This window comes from Pongo pygmaeus, chromosome 3 (genome assembly GCF_028885625.2).
Source record: "Pongo pygmaeus isolate AG05252 chromosome 3, NHGRI_mPonPyg2-v2.0_pri, whole genome shotgun sequence".
NCBI lineage: Eukaryota > Metazoa > Chordata > Mammalia > Primates > Hominidae > Pongo > Pongo pygmaeus.
Genome location: NC_072376.2, coordinates 107,086,744 through 107,099,775, shown reverse-complemented (window position 1 = coordinate 107,099,775; position 13,032 = coordinate 107,086,744). Strand labels below are relative to the sequence as shown.

General features: G+C 35.7%; 1 protein-coding gene across 5 annotated transcripts in view; it reads right to left on the bottom strand.

Annotated features, from left to right (window-relative positions):
* PDLIM5 (PDZ and LIM domain 5) overlaps window positions 1-13,032 on the bottom strand; it is a 215,665-nt gene that overhangs the window by 52,846 nt on the left and 149,787 nt on the right. The window contains exons 9-11 of one of the 5 annotated variants that reach the window (XM_054484253.2): window positions 8,555-8,674; window positions 6,433-6,576; window positions 5,540-5,671 (exon numbers count right to left, since the gene is read on the bottom strand). The exons of the other annotated variants lie outside the window; for them this stretch is intronic. Coding sequence (XP_054340228.1) covers window positions 5,540-5,671; window positions 6,433-6,576; window positions 8,555-8,674 — 396 coding nt within the window. The remainder of the gene's footprint in view (window positions 1-5,539; window positions 5,672-6,432; window positions 6,577-8,554; window positions 8,675-13,032) is intronic. 5 annotated transcript variants of the gene reach the window in all.

Sequence of the window (13,032 nt, the reverse complement as noted above, 5' to 3'; positions counted from 1 at the left end):
CTCTCAAATGCAAGTGTCATAGAGTCATCAGCTTTTATTATTTTTGATCAGTTTAACTTAAAAAACTAAAACCTGCTTGATGATAAAACACGCTATACAATAAAAAATTTTAAGCACTTTAATAATCTTTATCATAAATAAAAAGTCAAAGACTGCCTCCCTCATGGGAATATTGAACACAATTATCAGTAAAGGCAACACAACAAAAAGCATTAATAGAATCAGGGTTCGAAATTACAGTGTAGTGGTTATGAGCATCTTTTAAAGGCACTGTGGTGGACAAATTATTTTATATCTCTAAGCCTCAGTTACCTGTACTTTAAGTGTACCAAGTAACATTTTGCTCATAAGATTTCTATGAGGCTTAAATAAGATAATTATGTATAAAGTGCTTAGCATACTCTAAGGCACAGAATATAACCTTAACATATTAAAAGGATAATTACATAATTATTGTATCCAAATAATAAAAATAAGCCTTATTTTCAACATTTTTACTCATTACAAATAAATGATTTTTGAAATACTTATATAGAGGTCATTTTCATTCTAGGACTAAATTGCTCTTGTGGATTTGATTTTTAAAACTAATTAATAATGTATATAATCATGGCTCTAAGAAAAAAAAATTATGACCAAGCAATGCTAGGAATTATAGATGAAACAAAAATATATAGTCTGGAAATAACAAAACCCAATCCATCACCATTTAATGTGCAGTCACCTGAAAGAATCAAAATTTAATTCCAGGAGAGCCACCAGACAAATTGACTTAAAAGAGAGGAATTCGGTGTCAAGCTTAATACAGTTTGGGTGAAGGAACTGGTAATAGTAGCCTAGGTTATGAAAAAACCTAGAGAAGCATGACAGCCATCCTCAAATGTCTGACATGCAGATTCACTCTATGTGACTACATTGTTTGCCTAATTTCAAGGAGTGAAATCTACAGTGAGATGGATTTGCTTCAATAAAAGGTGCTTCCTAATATAAAAAAATCCTCCAAAGGAAAAAAATCTGTTCCTAACGAGGCTTTCCGTGAGAGCCCTGTCACCAGAAGCTACTTAAGCAAAGGATGGAATGCTGCACAATGAATTTAGCCATTTAGCCTGCGGAAGGCTCAGTTATATTTCAGCATGACATACAAAGCCTTCTAAGACAAAGCTACAATCTACCAGTGTAATCTTATCTCCTATCATTATGCTATACAAACTATATTCTGGCACCCCTACTGTCTGTCCACAATTCTACACTTTTTTTTCCAGATTCTATATACGAGGTACCTCTTCCTACTCTCTCTCTGCACCCATCCACATCTTATCCATAATTAATAATAATAGAAGTAAATATAATAATGCATCATGCACTGTGTTCAAATTAACATACATTATTTTGTTTAATTATTCAAGCCTCCAGCAGTAGAGACACTCCTTTTAATTCAGGACATTTGTTAACCGCATGGCATATGATTTTATGCTGATTTGTAATCGCTGTTTTAAAATTACTATTAATAGTCACTTCTTTATGCATCTTGTCTCCTCCACTACATTATAAACTATCTGAGGTTGGGGACTTTACTGTGACTGTAGGTAAATTATTTAAACTTGGTAAATTTCCTCACCTGTAAAATGGTATAAAAATACTACCTTTATCCTAAGGTTACTGTTAAGAATTAAATAAGATATGAGATAATACATGCAAATTACTTAGCACAGTGCCCAGCAGACAGTATATGCTCAGGAAATAAAAGGGATTCTTACTTCTACATCCTGTAATATCTGGTTTGGTGATAATAAAATTAGCAATAAGTACATTTACTAAATAAGCATCCTTCATCTGCACTAAGAATTTTGCTTCTAAATGTACTGTGGATCACTTGGGTGCAGGGTATTGACCCCAGACAAAATCTTGCTTCCTCAGTTCAGTTTTAAAAACACACAATACTTCTTAAAGTTCCCCCAGAATAAGTATCATATAAACTAAAGAAATTTCAATTTTTGATTGTATCTTTTGTACACAGGTTTGTATACATTCTCTCTCAGAGGCCTAAGATGTTTAAATCTTAAACAGTACTCTTTAGCTACAAAGGGCTTCGAGTAGACTATAAAGAATTCATAGAAATCTAAGTTATTACCAAGGCAGTTTTTCCATTTATGCTTAAATCCAGAATTGATCTGAAGTTCAATTTTCTCTGAGGATAAAATTAAATTGAACCATTTAATGTTCTAATGGAAGAATATTAGGGTTTATCTAGACAATCATATATCTGAATATATGATGCCCAATCCTCTAAAAATCTAACATTTTTTCCCTAATTTTAACTATTAGCTACTATTTAAAGAGAACACATAAACATTTGGTATTGGCTGGGCACAGTAGTTCATGCCTATAATCCCAGCACTTTAGCCAAGGCAGAAGGACTGCTTGAGCCCAGGAGTTCAAGACCAGCCTGGGCAACACGGCAAGACCTTGTCTCTGTGAAAAAACAAACATTGTACTAAAGATGAAAGGATTGGCTGGGCGCGGTGACTCATGCCTGTAATCCCAGCACTTTGGGAGGCTGAGGCGGGCGGATCACCAGGTCAAGAGATGGAGATCATCCTGGACAATATAGTGAAACCCTGTCTCTACTAAAAATACAAAAATTAGCTGGGTGTGGTGGTGCATGCCTGAAGTCCCAGCTACTCGGCAGGCTGAGGCAGGAGAATCACTTGAACCCGGGAGGCAGAGGTTGCAGTGAGCTGAGATCGCGCCACTGCACTCCAGCCTGGCGAAAGAGCAAGACTCTGTCTCAAAAAAAAAAAAGAAAAAAGAAAGGATTAAAGGTCACTAGCCATATTATTTTATATGTAGGAATAAAATATTATCAATAATCACTAGCAAGAAACTTCTAATGATTAATGTATTAATATAGTACAGCATTGTTACTTAGATTGCTATTTTATTTCTGAACTCATGATTCAAATATATTTTTTCTAAATTTAAATCATTTAAGGTGTAACTAAATCCTAAATAAAATTTAAATGTTTTCTAAATAATTCTAATGAGGAAATTGGTGTAAATCCATAAATACCCTTGGCTGATACCACAGATACTGATATTAAAATACGGTTATTTTCACTAATCTACCAAATAAACAGGGACTGAAATGAAATAACAGATTGATATGACTTCTATCTTAAGAATACCAAGATTTTTGTTTCATTTTTTCAAAAACTGAAAATAGAGATAAGTACACTAATAGAGCAAAAGTTTATTTTCAAGATGGAGCTAATGAGGAAAAAAGAAAAGGAAGAAAAGTTAACTCTCAGTGTCAGCAACCTGATTTATCTTGAATTTACATTCCTTTCCCACATTTGTTTAACTGTTACAACAAATAAAGCTCAGATACAGATTAAGAATACTTGGGAATTTTAAGTCCATTTTCAAAGGAAAAACTCTGCTTGAAGAATACTTTTCAGAGTAACTTATTCTAATTACATGTTTAACTTTTTTAAAGGACAACTGTATATCACAGGTTTAATTATCAATGTTTAAGTTAAACAGTTTTTGGCTAAAGTCTTATCAAAAAAGGGTATACTAATATACAGATTCTGAAATGGCAGGAAAGGAATATTTCTGGAAAGGCCTTAGTTACGAGCAATTGTTTATTTTATAGAATTCCTCTGTCAGAACGCCTTTAAAGGACCTGGACATGTAGAGAGGGTAATGAGTGTCTTTCCTTCCAGAATTCCATATTTAGAAGAAAATTTTTAATATTTTCCTAAGCAAAATTCTTTAACTTAGAGTTTGTAAACCAAAATTTAAAGTATAATATACTAATATATATTATAATGGAAATATATTTTAATGGAAAAATATATTTTAATGGAAAAAATAAAAACGATTATACGATATTTATACTTTTAAAGATTACTACCACACAAAAGTAAAAATCAAGATAAAATGTCTCTGACACATTTTATGATTACTGTCATACAAGATAAAATGTATCTGGTCTTTTGGGTACTCCTCTCACTAAGTTAGCAAGGGTCTCCTCAGGAAACCCCAGAATGCCAACTAGACTATCTTTTTAGAAACCATTTCCCTCTCTCAATATCAAACTATATTTTGTCTGTGTCCTATTGTTAAGAAGAAGCAATGGTGATGACTACTAATATTCGCTCTAGAGGTGGGGCCATAGATAGCACAGTCAGTCCATAAATGCATGCACACTTTTGCATGTATATGCACGCAGGCACTTTTCTGGAGAGAGGATCTATAGCTCTTACCAGGTCCTAAAAGTGTGGTCTAAGTGTACTCAAGTACTCAAAGTGCACTCTAAGCATAGTCAGTAACCTGCCTCTGTACAATCTCAGCCCTGACAATGAAAGACTTCTGCTCATTGAACACTCACAATATTCTAATATAATTTCAGGTATTGTCTTCTCTTAGAGAAAAATGTACTATGATCTTTCTCCCTTATTTAAACACCTCCCTTAAAAGTTACCCAGAATAATAGGTAAATATATATATATATATTTTTTTTGAGACAGAGTCTTGCCCTGTCGCCCAGGCTGGAGTGCAATGGCGCGATTTCGGCTCACTGCAACCTCTGCCTCCCGGGTTCAAGTGATTCTCCTGCCTCAGCCTCCCGAGTAGCTGGAATTACAGGTGCCCACCGCCACGCCCAGCTAATTTTTTGTATCTTTAGTAGAGACGGGGTTTCACCATGTTGGCTAGGCTGGTCTCGAAGTCCTGACCTTGTGATCCGTCAGCCTCGGCCTCCCAAAACGCTGGGATTACAGGTGTGAGCCACTGCACCTGGCCCAGGTAAATATATTGAAAAATCTCTATAACAGTGGTTAGAATACAAACATCTAATCAATAGCCTAGTTATATCAGGTTTCCACTAAGTATGTTGTACACTTTGCCACTGATTTTACGTTCTGTCAAAAATCATTGTATACAGTTATTTCATTGAGATTATATCTTTAGTAAACACTTGTGATATTTTTACTTTTATATTATGCCTACAAATTTCTGGCTTAATCCTTAAGCTTAGGAGAAAAATCTATTTTGGTATTTAGCATTTCCCAAATACAGTGAAAATTAAGTTGCTTTTCCAAGCAAAACCTTCATATTTACGAACTATAATATGTAGCCAATCAAAATTGATCATTATCATTTTTCGTTTTTCCAAAAGCTATGTCTTACCAAACATTTGAGGATTCTAATATAGCTATATCCATGCAATAAAAGACAGAAATTCTACTGCAATTTAAATACTTGCACAATTATGCAGAATTGCACACCAAACATCAAGTATGCTAAGGAAAGATGTCACAAAAGGTTAAAAGGTGAAAAGGTGAGTTAATAATCATAGGACATACTGTGCTTGTGCATTAGCATGGCACTGACATTACAGTTAATTCAAAATTGGGCGCAAATCCCTAGAACTCTAGCATGTTCTCACCTGGCCTGTTAATACAGTGGTGAAGTGTTAGAGAAAGCAGTATGCTTAACAGCAAACCACCACTTGCCATATCTGCTCCCACAGTACCTTGTTTTCTTAACATGGATAGAGCCAGTTGATTTCCTTGAGGACTGCAGATAGGAAAAAGCTAAAGGCTTGGAGACAGGGCTGATGCAAAGTGCATCCAGGAGTGAGTGATATCTTTCAGGAGTGTAGAGCCTGGTAAGCATTTAGAAAGAGTTTTAAGTCAAAAATCACACTACCAATAGCAGACAGTAGTTCTTAAGGTCTGTGATTTGAAACATTTCCTTTACGAGAGAGAGGGTGGGGAGAGAGAGGAAGAGGGAGGGGAAGCACCAAGCAGCAAAGGAGGATGAAAGAAGATAAAAAGAAGCACCAAGAGTTTATTCTATTGCTTTACTCATTAATATAACATTGATTAGATTTTCACCAAAATGGTCAAAGCCATCATTTAGAAAGCATTTGAAGCTCTAAAGACTATAGAAATTATCTAAAACCCCCAAACCACGAAAACAAAACCAATTTATTCTTTTTGGGGAAGGACACAATTTTATTTTTTTAGGGGACAGTAGTCTTCAGATCACCGTTTAAAGGTCGTGGGAGAAGATAAAATCAATAGAAACTTAAAATATTCATTAATACTTTATTGTTTCAAATATAAAACCTGAAAAACGTAGAAACCCAAGGGACAATAAGCACACAACATGTCATAATTCACACAACTGAGAACTACCATACATAAATGGCAGCAATGGAGAGATTAAAAGGTGATTTTTAAGAAAAAACCAGTAACAAATACTGTGAGATTTATCCACAACCTAGATAAAATATCCACTACACAATTAAGAGCTCACAATAGAGCTATGATTGCTTCAAATGGGTATGTTTTCTTTGAGGTGACTTGTAAGAGTGAAGAGCGCTGAGATCACATCAGACAGATGCTGTACGTGTAGTTCTACCTGGTTTTTGTAGCAATAACAGCAGACACAGTAGCAGCTGCACTGCTCAGAACTGCAGCACTATATCTAGCAGGAGAAGAGAAGGTAGAAAAGTTTCGAAAACCTTCGAAAGAATCTTCCACATTTCCTGTGGAGCTGCTTAAACTGACAGGTAGGGAAAGAAAAACAGGAGAGGAACAAAAAGGAAAGTGAGAAAGGGTAGCGTAATAAATACAAAAGAGCAACCATTCCATATTAATATCTAAGCATTTTAAAGGTGTGAAGTGGAAGAAGTGTAATAGGAGTTCAGGCCATTTAGTTTCTGCTCCTACAGTTTCTCTCAGAAGCTAAAAGCTGATGTATAATCCTCCATAAAGCTGATTTTGACATACGAATACTCTTGAATGTATTTAAGTTCACTGACTGTATTCCTATTTAAAATTACCTCGTATCACACATTTGAAGACTGACTTGCCAACAACTTAGTAGAAAATAAATCTAAACGTGAAGTCTGAATTTCTATAAGCATAGAAAGAAGAAAAACTGTTTTTTCCCAAAAAGCCTCTATATAATGAGCTTTACCTTAGAGACGATATACACTGACAGCGTGACATTTTAATACGACTTATGTTTTCAGGAGAAGCAGGTACAACTGACTGCTTATTGAGAAGCAGCAATATATATTAATATGAAAAGAGATAATTGTTTAAAATATTGAGAGTAAAGCTATTTAAGGAGGGAAAGTACCTTTGCAAAAATAAAGCGATGTTACAGTGAATATGATCAAAACATCACCTTTTCTGCTGAGTTCCATATTTCTATTTTCAGTTAGTTCTGTAAGCATTTTTAAATGTAGGTATAGCATTTTATCTTCAGAACTAGTAAGTATTCATTACTTAAAATAATAATTTTCCCTTGGCCTTTTAGAAAAGATCAAATGCCTGGACAGGAATGAATATTCTATAATTATGACTGTAATGATTTTCAAATTGGTTATTAAGTAAAATAAACAGAGTGAAATGCATAGTGTGAAACTTGTAGTCTCTCTTCTTCATTTATGGGTGCAACTTATCAATGAGCATCATCACTACAGTATGACCACTTTTTTCAATGGCCACCTCCAACACAAAGTAATTATGTGGCAAACTCAACCTCTGGTTAATGTGAGCTTAGATGTCTGAAACTGTGAGGGTTGACATAAGTCTCTTTTTCCTGTCAGAAGAACTTGATAAGTCATTCTTCCAAGTTCCATAGGCTATAACTTTACAAAAACCATTAGAAAAAAAATTAAGGAAATAGTTGCAAGCTATGTTTTCAAAATGATACAGAATTAAGTAATTTTTCTTTTGGTCTATCTAAGTCTATCCATTAAATTAAACTGTATGGCTAAGTTTTAACAACTGTTATGAATGGTTAGAAAAGAAAACGTCAGGGTCTGGAAAGAGAAAAGAAAGATGTTATCAATGGTAGGGCAGGGTAGGTAACATGAATGTCAAAGGGAAGAATAAAGTTATCATGTGATTCCACTTCTGAGTTTCTGAATTACTCTGCATCTTTGAGACAATGGTTACTATTTGGAGACATAATGGTGAATAATAAGAACTAGAAACTTAGTCTATTGAAAAATAACTTAAAAATAAATCAGCTAATTTATTCTTCTCCAAGAAGAAAAGGAAACGGTAATGAATTTCTTTCATCATATTGCATCACAAATAATAGAAAAGGATTTAGTATCAGCAGAATCTAGTGATATCTCATAAGCAGTTACTTATCTGAATATCTTTAGAATATGTCTGGGCACCTGGTAACATATTGTGTATGACCTTTACCTGTCTTTGAGGCAAATGCTCTAATTCAGAAAAGGAGACTTATGACAAAGCCAGCAAGTTAACTTTCCAAATCACAAAGTGAATAAATAAAAGAGATTTCTTGATTCTATATTAGAAGTTATAAACTAAACAAAAATAAAAATATAAAAGCAGTGAGAGGCGCTGTTTTGAGGCTGAGTGCCAAACGTTCTTGTCTATATGTTAATGATGTCAGTTCTGTAATCAACAATCATCTTTTCTTTTTCAAACAGTTTAGTATATTTAAATTCACTACCAGCTTTGAAATTTAGAAACACCAAGAAGGAAAAGTCTACCTAGAATAAGTAGCTGCTACTTTAGAAAGTGTGGCCACTTGGCTACCAATAGTTAACACCTGAGGAGTTGCGGGTGGGTGAGGTCCACTCTTAGGTAGGTCTTCCAGAGCACTGTCAAACCTAAGTTTTCAGAATTAAAATATAAGGCAAAGGAAATATTAATGAAAAGTACAAAAGACATTTATCATCTATACCATCTTTTAAATGTCTATTAGTTCAATTTTGGGAACATTATTGGTTTTCTTTTACTTCACATCTACAAATGGTTAAAACAAAAACCAACACTTCTGCCACCACAAAATATGGGCTGTTTTCCCCCAGAATTCTTTAATATGGCTACTTCTATGTAATAAAATATTATGCTTACAGGGGAAAAGGAGGTGGAAATTCCCATTCACTGACTATGTATTTTGAACGCTTTAAAAAAACTTAGGCTCCAAGAAGTTAATTAAGTTGCCCAATACCATACATCTAGTAAGGGTCAGGTGGAATTTGGACCAGGTCTGTCTGTATTATTTCCACTATATAACGTTTTCCAGAACATTGTGAGGCAGCTGCCTAAAAGTGCCCTATAAGAAAGCAACCAAAAGTTTCACGTCAGAATGTTCTGTTTGTAGATCTGAAGTTATATGGATGTTATGTATCTTGATGTAAACAAACTATTTTATCTGCTCGTACAACAGTTGGTGGCATGCAATCGTAGGGCTTTGTTTTGAGTATTCTTTACTTTAATTTTCTGATATCTGTACTATTTTTTATATAGAATGCCAGAAGTAAATTCTAGAAGAACTATTGCCAGGTAAAGAAAAAATGAAAAACTCAATGTTAAGTTCAAAAAAAAGAAAGCACCAAGTATAAAACTTTGGGAAGAAAAATAAAACAGGAAAAATACAAAATTAGCCATTAAAAAAAAGAAGTCTGTAGATAAAAAAATAGAATGGTCAGTCATGTTACACTGATTTTCAAATGGATTAAAAAATAGAAAAGGAGAGGTTATATTCCTGTTTTTTATTTCACATTAGTCATACCTTTACCAGAGTGTTGAAAAAATGTAGACAGTTGAAGAAAAATGTCATGATAGAACTAAAACATTATTTAAGAGGTAGAGCAGAAAGGTTAAGAGACTAAGAAATATAAGAACCATAACATGGGTCAGCAAACCATGGCATGCTGGCCAAATTCAGGCCCTGCCTGTCTTTGTATGGCCTAAGAATAGTTTTCATATTTTTAAATGGTTAATGGTTAAGAAAATCGAAATAATAATATGATGACACACAAAAATTCAAATTTCAGCATCCATAAATAAGGTTTTATTGGAACTTTATTGGAACATAGCCAGGTTCATTCTTCATATGTCTATGGCTACTTTCATATGATATGAGAACTGACTAATTGTGACAGACCATATGGCCTGAAAAATCTAGCACATTTCCTATCTGGACCTTTACAGAAAAAAATTTGCTGACCCCTGTCCTAGAAAATAACTTCTCCACACAGCTACCAGAGTGAACTCTGAAAAATACAAATGTGATCATGTCTGTTGCTTAGACCTTCTAGCCCTGCTCTAAGTGATCTTGGGCTACCTGTTCTTCAGCATTATGTCACGAAGCTCGTCCACTCTCTCTGGCTTGCTCCAGTCCCCTGGGCTTTCCATCTCTTTTTGAAATAGGCCCTGCTTCTATTCCCCTCCTGGCCTCTGCACAGTCTTCTACTCCTCACTGTCCTCAGCCCTCGCTCTACCACACCTTCACTGGGATAACTCCAAGGCAGCCTTCTGGCCTCAGTTTAAATGTCACCTCCTCCCAGAAGCCTCCCTGATTCCCCAAGCCACCTTAGCTGCCCCTGTCATGTGCTGTCATAGCAGTCTGTACTTTTTACTCATATAATCTGTTATTATTATTATACAATTTGTGTCGTTATTTGTTTAAATCCAGACAATCTCGGTACACTAGAAGCTCCCTGATATCAATAGTTACTGATATACATGAAGTGTAACAAAGTGCTTACCATAAAGTTAACAAATATTTGTGAAATAAAAGCTTGAAATTTATTTTTTCCAAATAACGAATTCACAATATTTGTATATTGAAACGTATTTGTACCTTCTAGAGACTGTGTCACAATTCTGACTAAACAGATTTTTGCCTAAGTGGAAACATGTTAACTTCAAAGGAATGAATAGTGTTCCAAAAATACCTTTAAAGAAATATTCTTTATAATATTAAAAATTTACAAATATTTCAGGAAAAAAGAAAATATGGTTATAAATTATTATCAATATCTACATATTACCACAGGACAGATTAAAAAAAAAAAAAAGAAAAGGGAGTGAGTTGGAGAAGTTGAGTCTTCCAACATCTCCATGAAATATGCTGATTGGAAAAAGCTAAGTGCCATTTGAGAATAAATTTGAGAATAAATTTCATATAAATCATGAAATACCTTTGAAGATGATCTCCAAGTGTCCAAGCAAACGCACTTGGGAGTTTTCCCATGTGTTACACATATTGATTATCTCTTCATTGCTTAGCCAAACTCTAAAAACCTGACTTAAGACAAAATCTTAAACTACCTAATTTACTATGGAACAAACATCAGTATCTGTTCTCATTCTGACATTCCCCAGTGTTTACTCCTTTTAGGTTGGAAGAAGCTCTGATTAATAGCATACCTGCAACAGCCAAATTTTCTGCCTTGTCTTGCTTAAATGAGTTTTCATTTCTCACCAGAGAGAGGTATGAAGACTTCCTCTTTCCCAGATAGTCTTTTCCTTTTGGCTTGCTTTTCTCAGGATACATGAACAAAGAGCTATTCATGCATTGTGTCTATTTCTGCACAATCTCTGCACTTGTTCAATACGGACCCTTGTGAACAATCTGTCCAGCAAATCAGGTGTGAGTTGTCCATCTACTAATTTACCAACCTTACCATCCTGTAGGACCAGTAAGAAGAAATCTTTTTCTATCCCCTAGTCCAGACAACTGCCCAAGAGCAACATTCTTATGCTGTGTACTCCATCTCCTCCCTTAATCTCAGTGGCCTCGATTAATCCCTCTCCTTCTCTACTGGATGCTTTGAGTCCTCTTTTAAAATGCTGTAGTTTCTCTTAAAAACAACAGACTATCTTTACTTTCTATTTTCCTGTTCCCCTTACCAGCCAGACTCTGAAATAACATTATACTCACTTGACTGTCAGTCTTCAGCCATCTCAACTAGACCCCAACCCCCAACACTCTATGAAACTGCATCTTGCTAAGGTCACTGATGACCTTCTTGTGGCTAAATTCAATGGACAATTTGCATTCCTCATTTTAAAAACTGTGGTAAAAAATACGTAACATGAAACTTACTATCTTAACCATTTTCAAGTGCACAGTCAGTAGTGTGAAGTACGTTCACGTTATTGTGGAAGAGATCTCCAGAAGTTTTTCATCTTGCATATTTGGAACTCTGTACCCATTGAACAACTACCCCCTCCCCCTCCCCCTAGCCCATGGTAACCAGCACCGTTCTACTGTTTCTATGAAGATGACTACTTTAATTCTTTTTTCGGAGACGGAGTCTCACTCCGTTACCCAGGCTGGAGTACAGTGGCACGATCCCGGCTCACTGCAACCTCCACCTCCCTGGTTCAAACGATTCTCCTGCCTCAGCCTCCCGAATAGCTGGGACTACAGGTACGTGCCACCAAGCCTGGCTAATTTTTGTATTTTTAGTAGAGACGGGGTTTCTCCATGTTGATCAGGCTGGTCTCGAACTCCCGACCTCCAGTGATCCGCCTGCCTTGGCCTCCCAAAATGCTGGGATTACAGGCATGAGCCACCACGCCCGGCCCGAAGATGACTACATTAGATACCTCCTATCAGTGGAATCATACAATATTTGTCTTTTTGTGCACATTCCTCATTTTACTTAGTGTCTGGCTCAATTGACTACTGCTTCTCTTTTCCTGTCATCTGTGCCTCAACCCTATTTACCTGCCTGTTTTTAGTAGTATTTCACTGGCTGTTCTGTTTCCTGAGAGTTCTCTATCCTAGGCTTTATTTCTCTGTACTCTGCTATCACTAGTACAGTGACATTACTCTGTCCTGTAGCTTTAACACCACCTAATGTCCAGATTTATATCTAGCCCAGCTCTCTCCTATGAGTAGTAGCCCATATTTTGAATTGCCCTTTAGTTATTAATACCTCTAATATCTCTCTGTCTCAAATCATCTTTCACCATGTCCAAATGACTCTGCTTCCAAATTTATATTTTTAATCCATCAGTGGTGTGATGGGTCCCCTACCAGGTTACTTAAAGGTGTTACATTCAATGCTTGAACCTTGAGGGCCAGGCAGTTAGCTAAGGTCATGGTGCCTAGCCGAGGAGCAGGGGTCCCTGAGAACGCAAACATCCTGAGGCATGGCTGGGAATATACCAAGGAAAAAAGTCCCATCACACACACACACGTGTGCGCACGCACACACACACACAC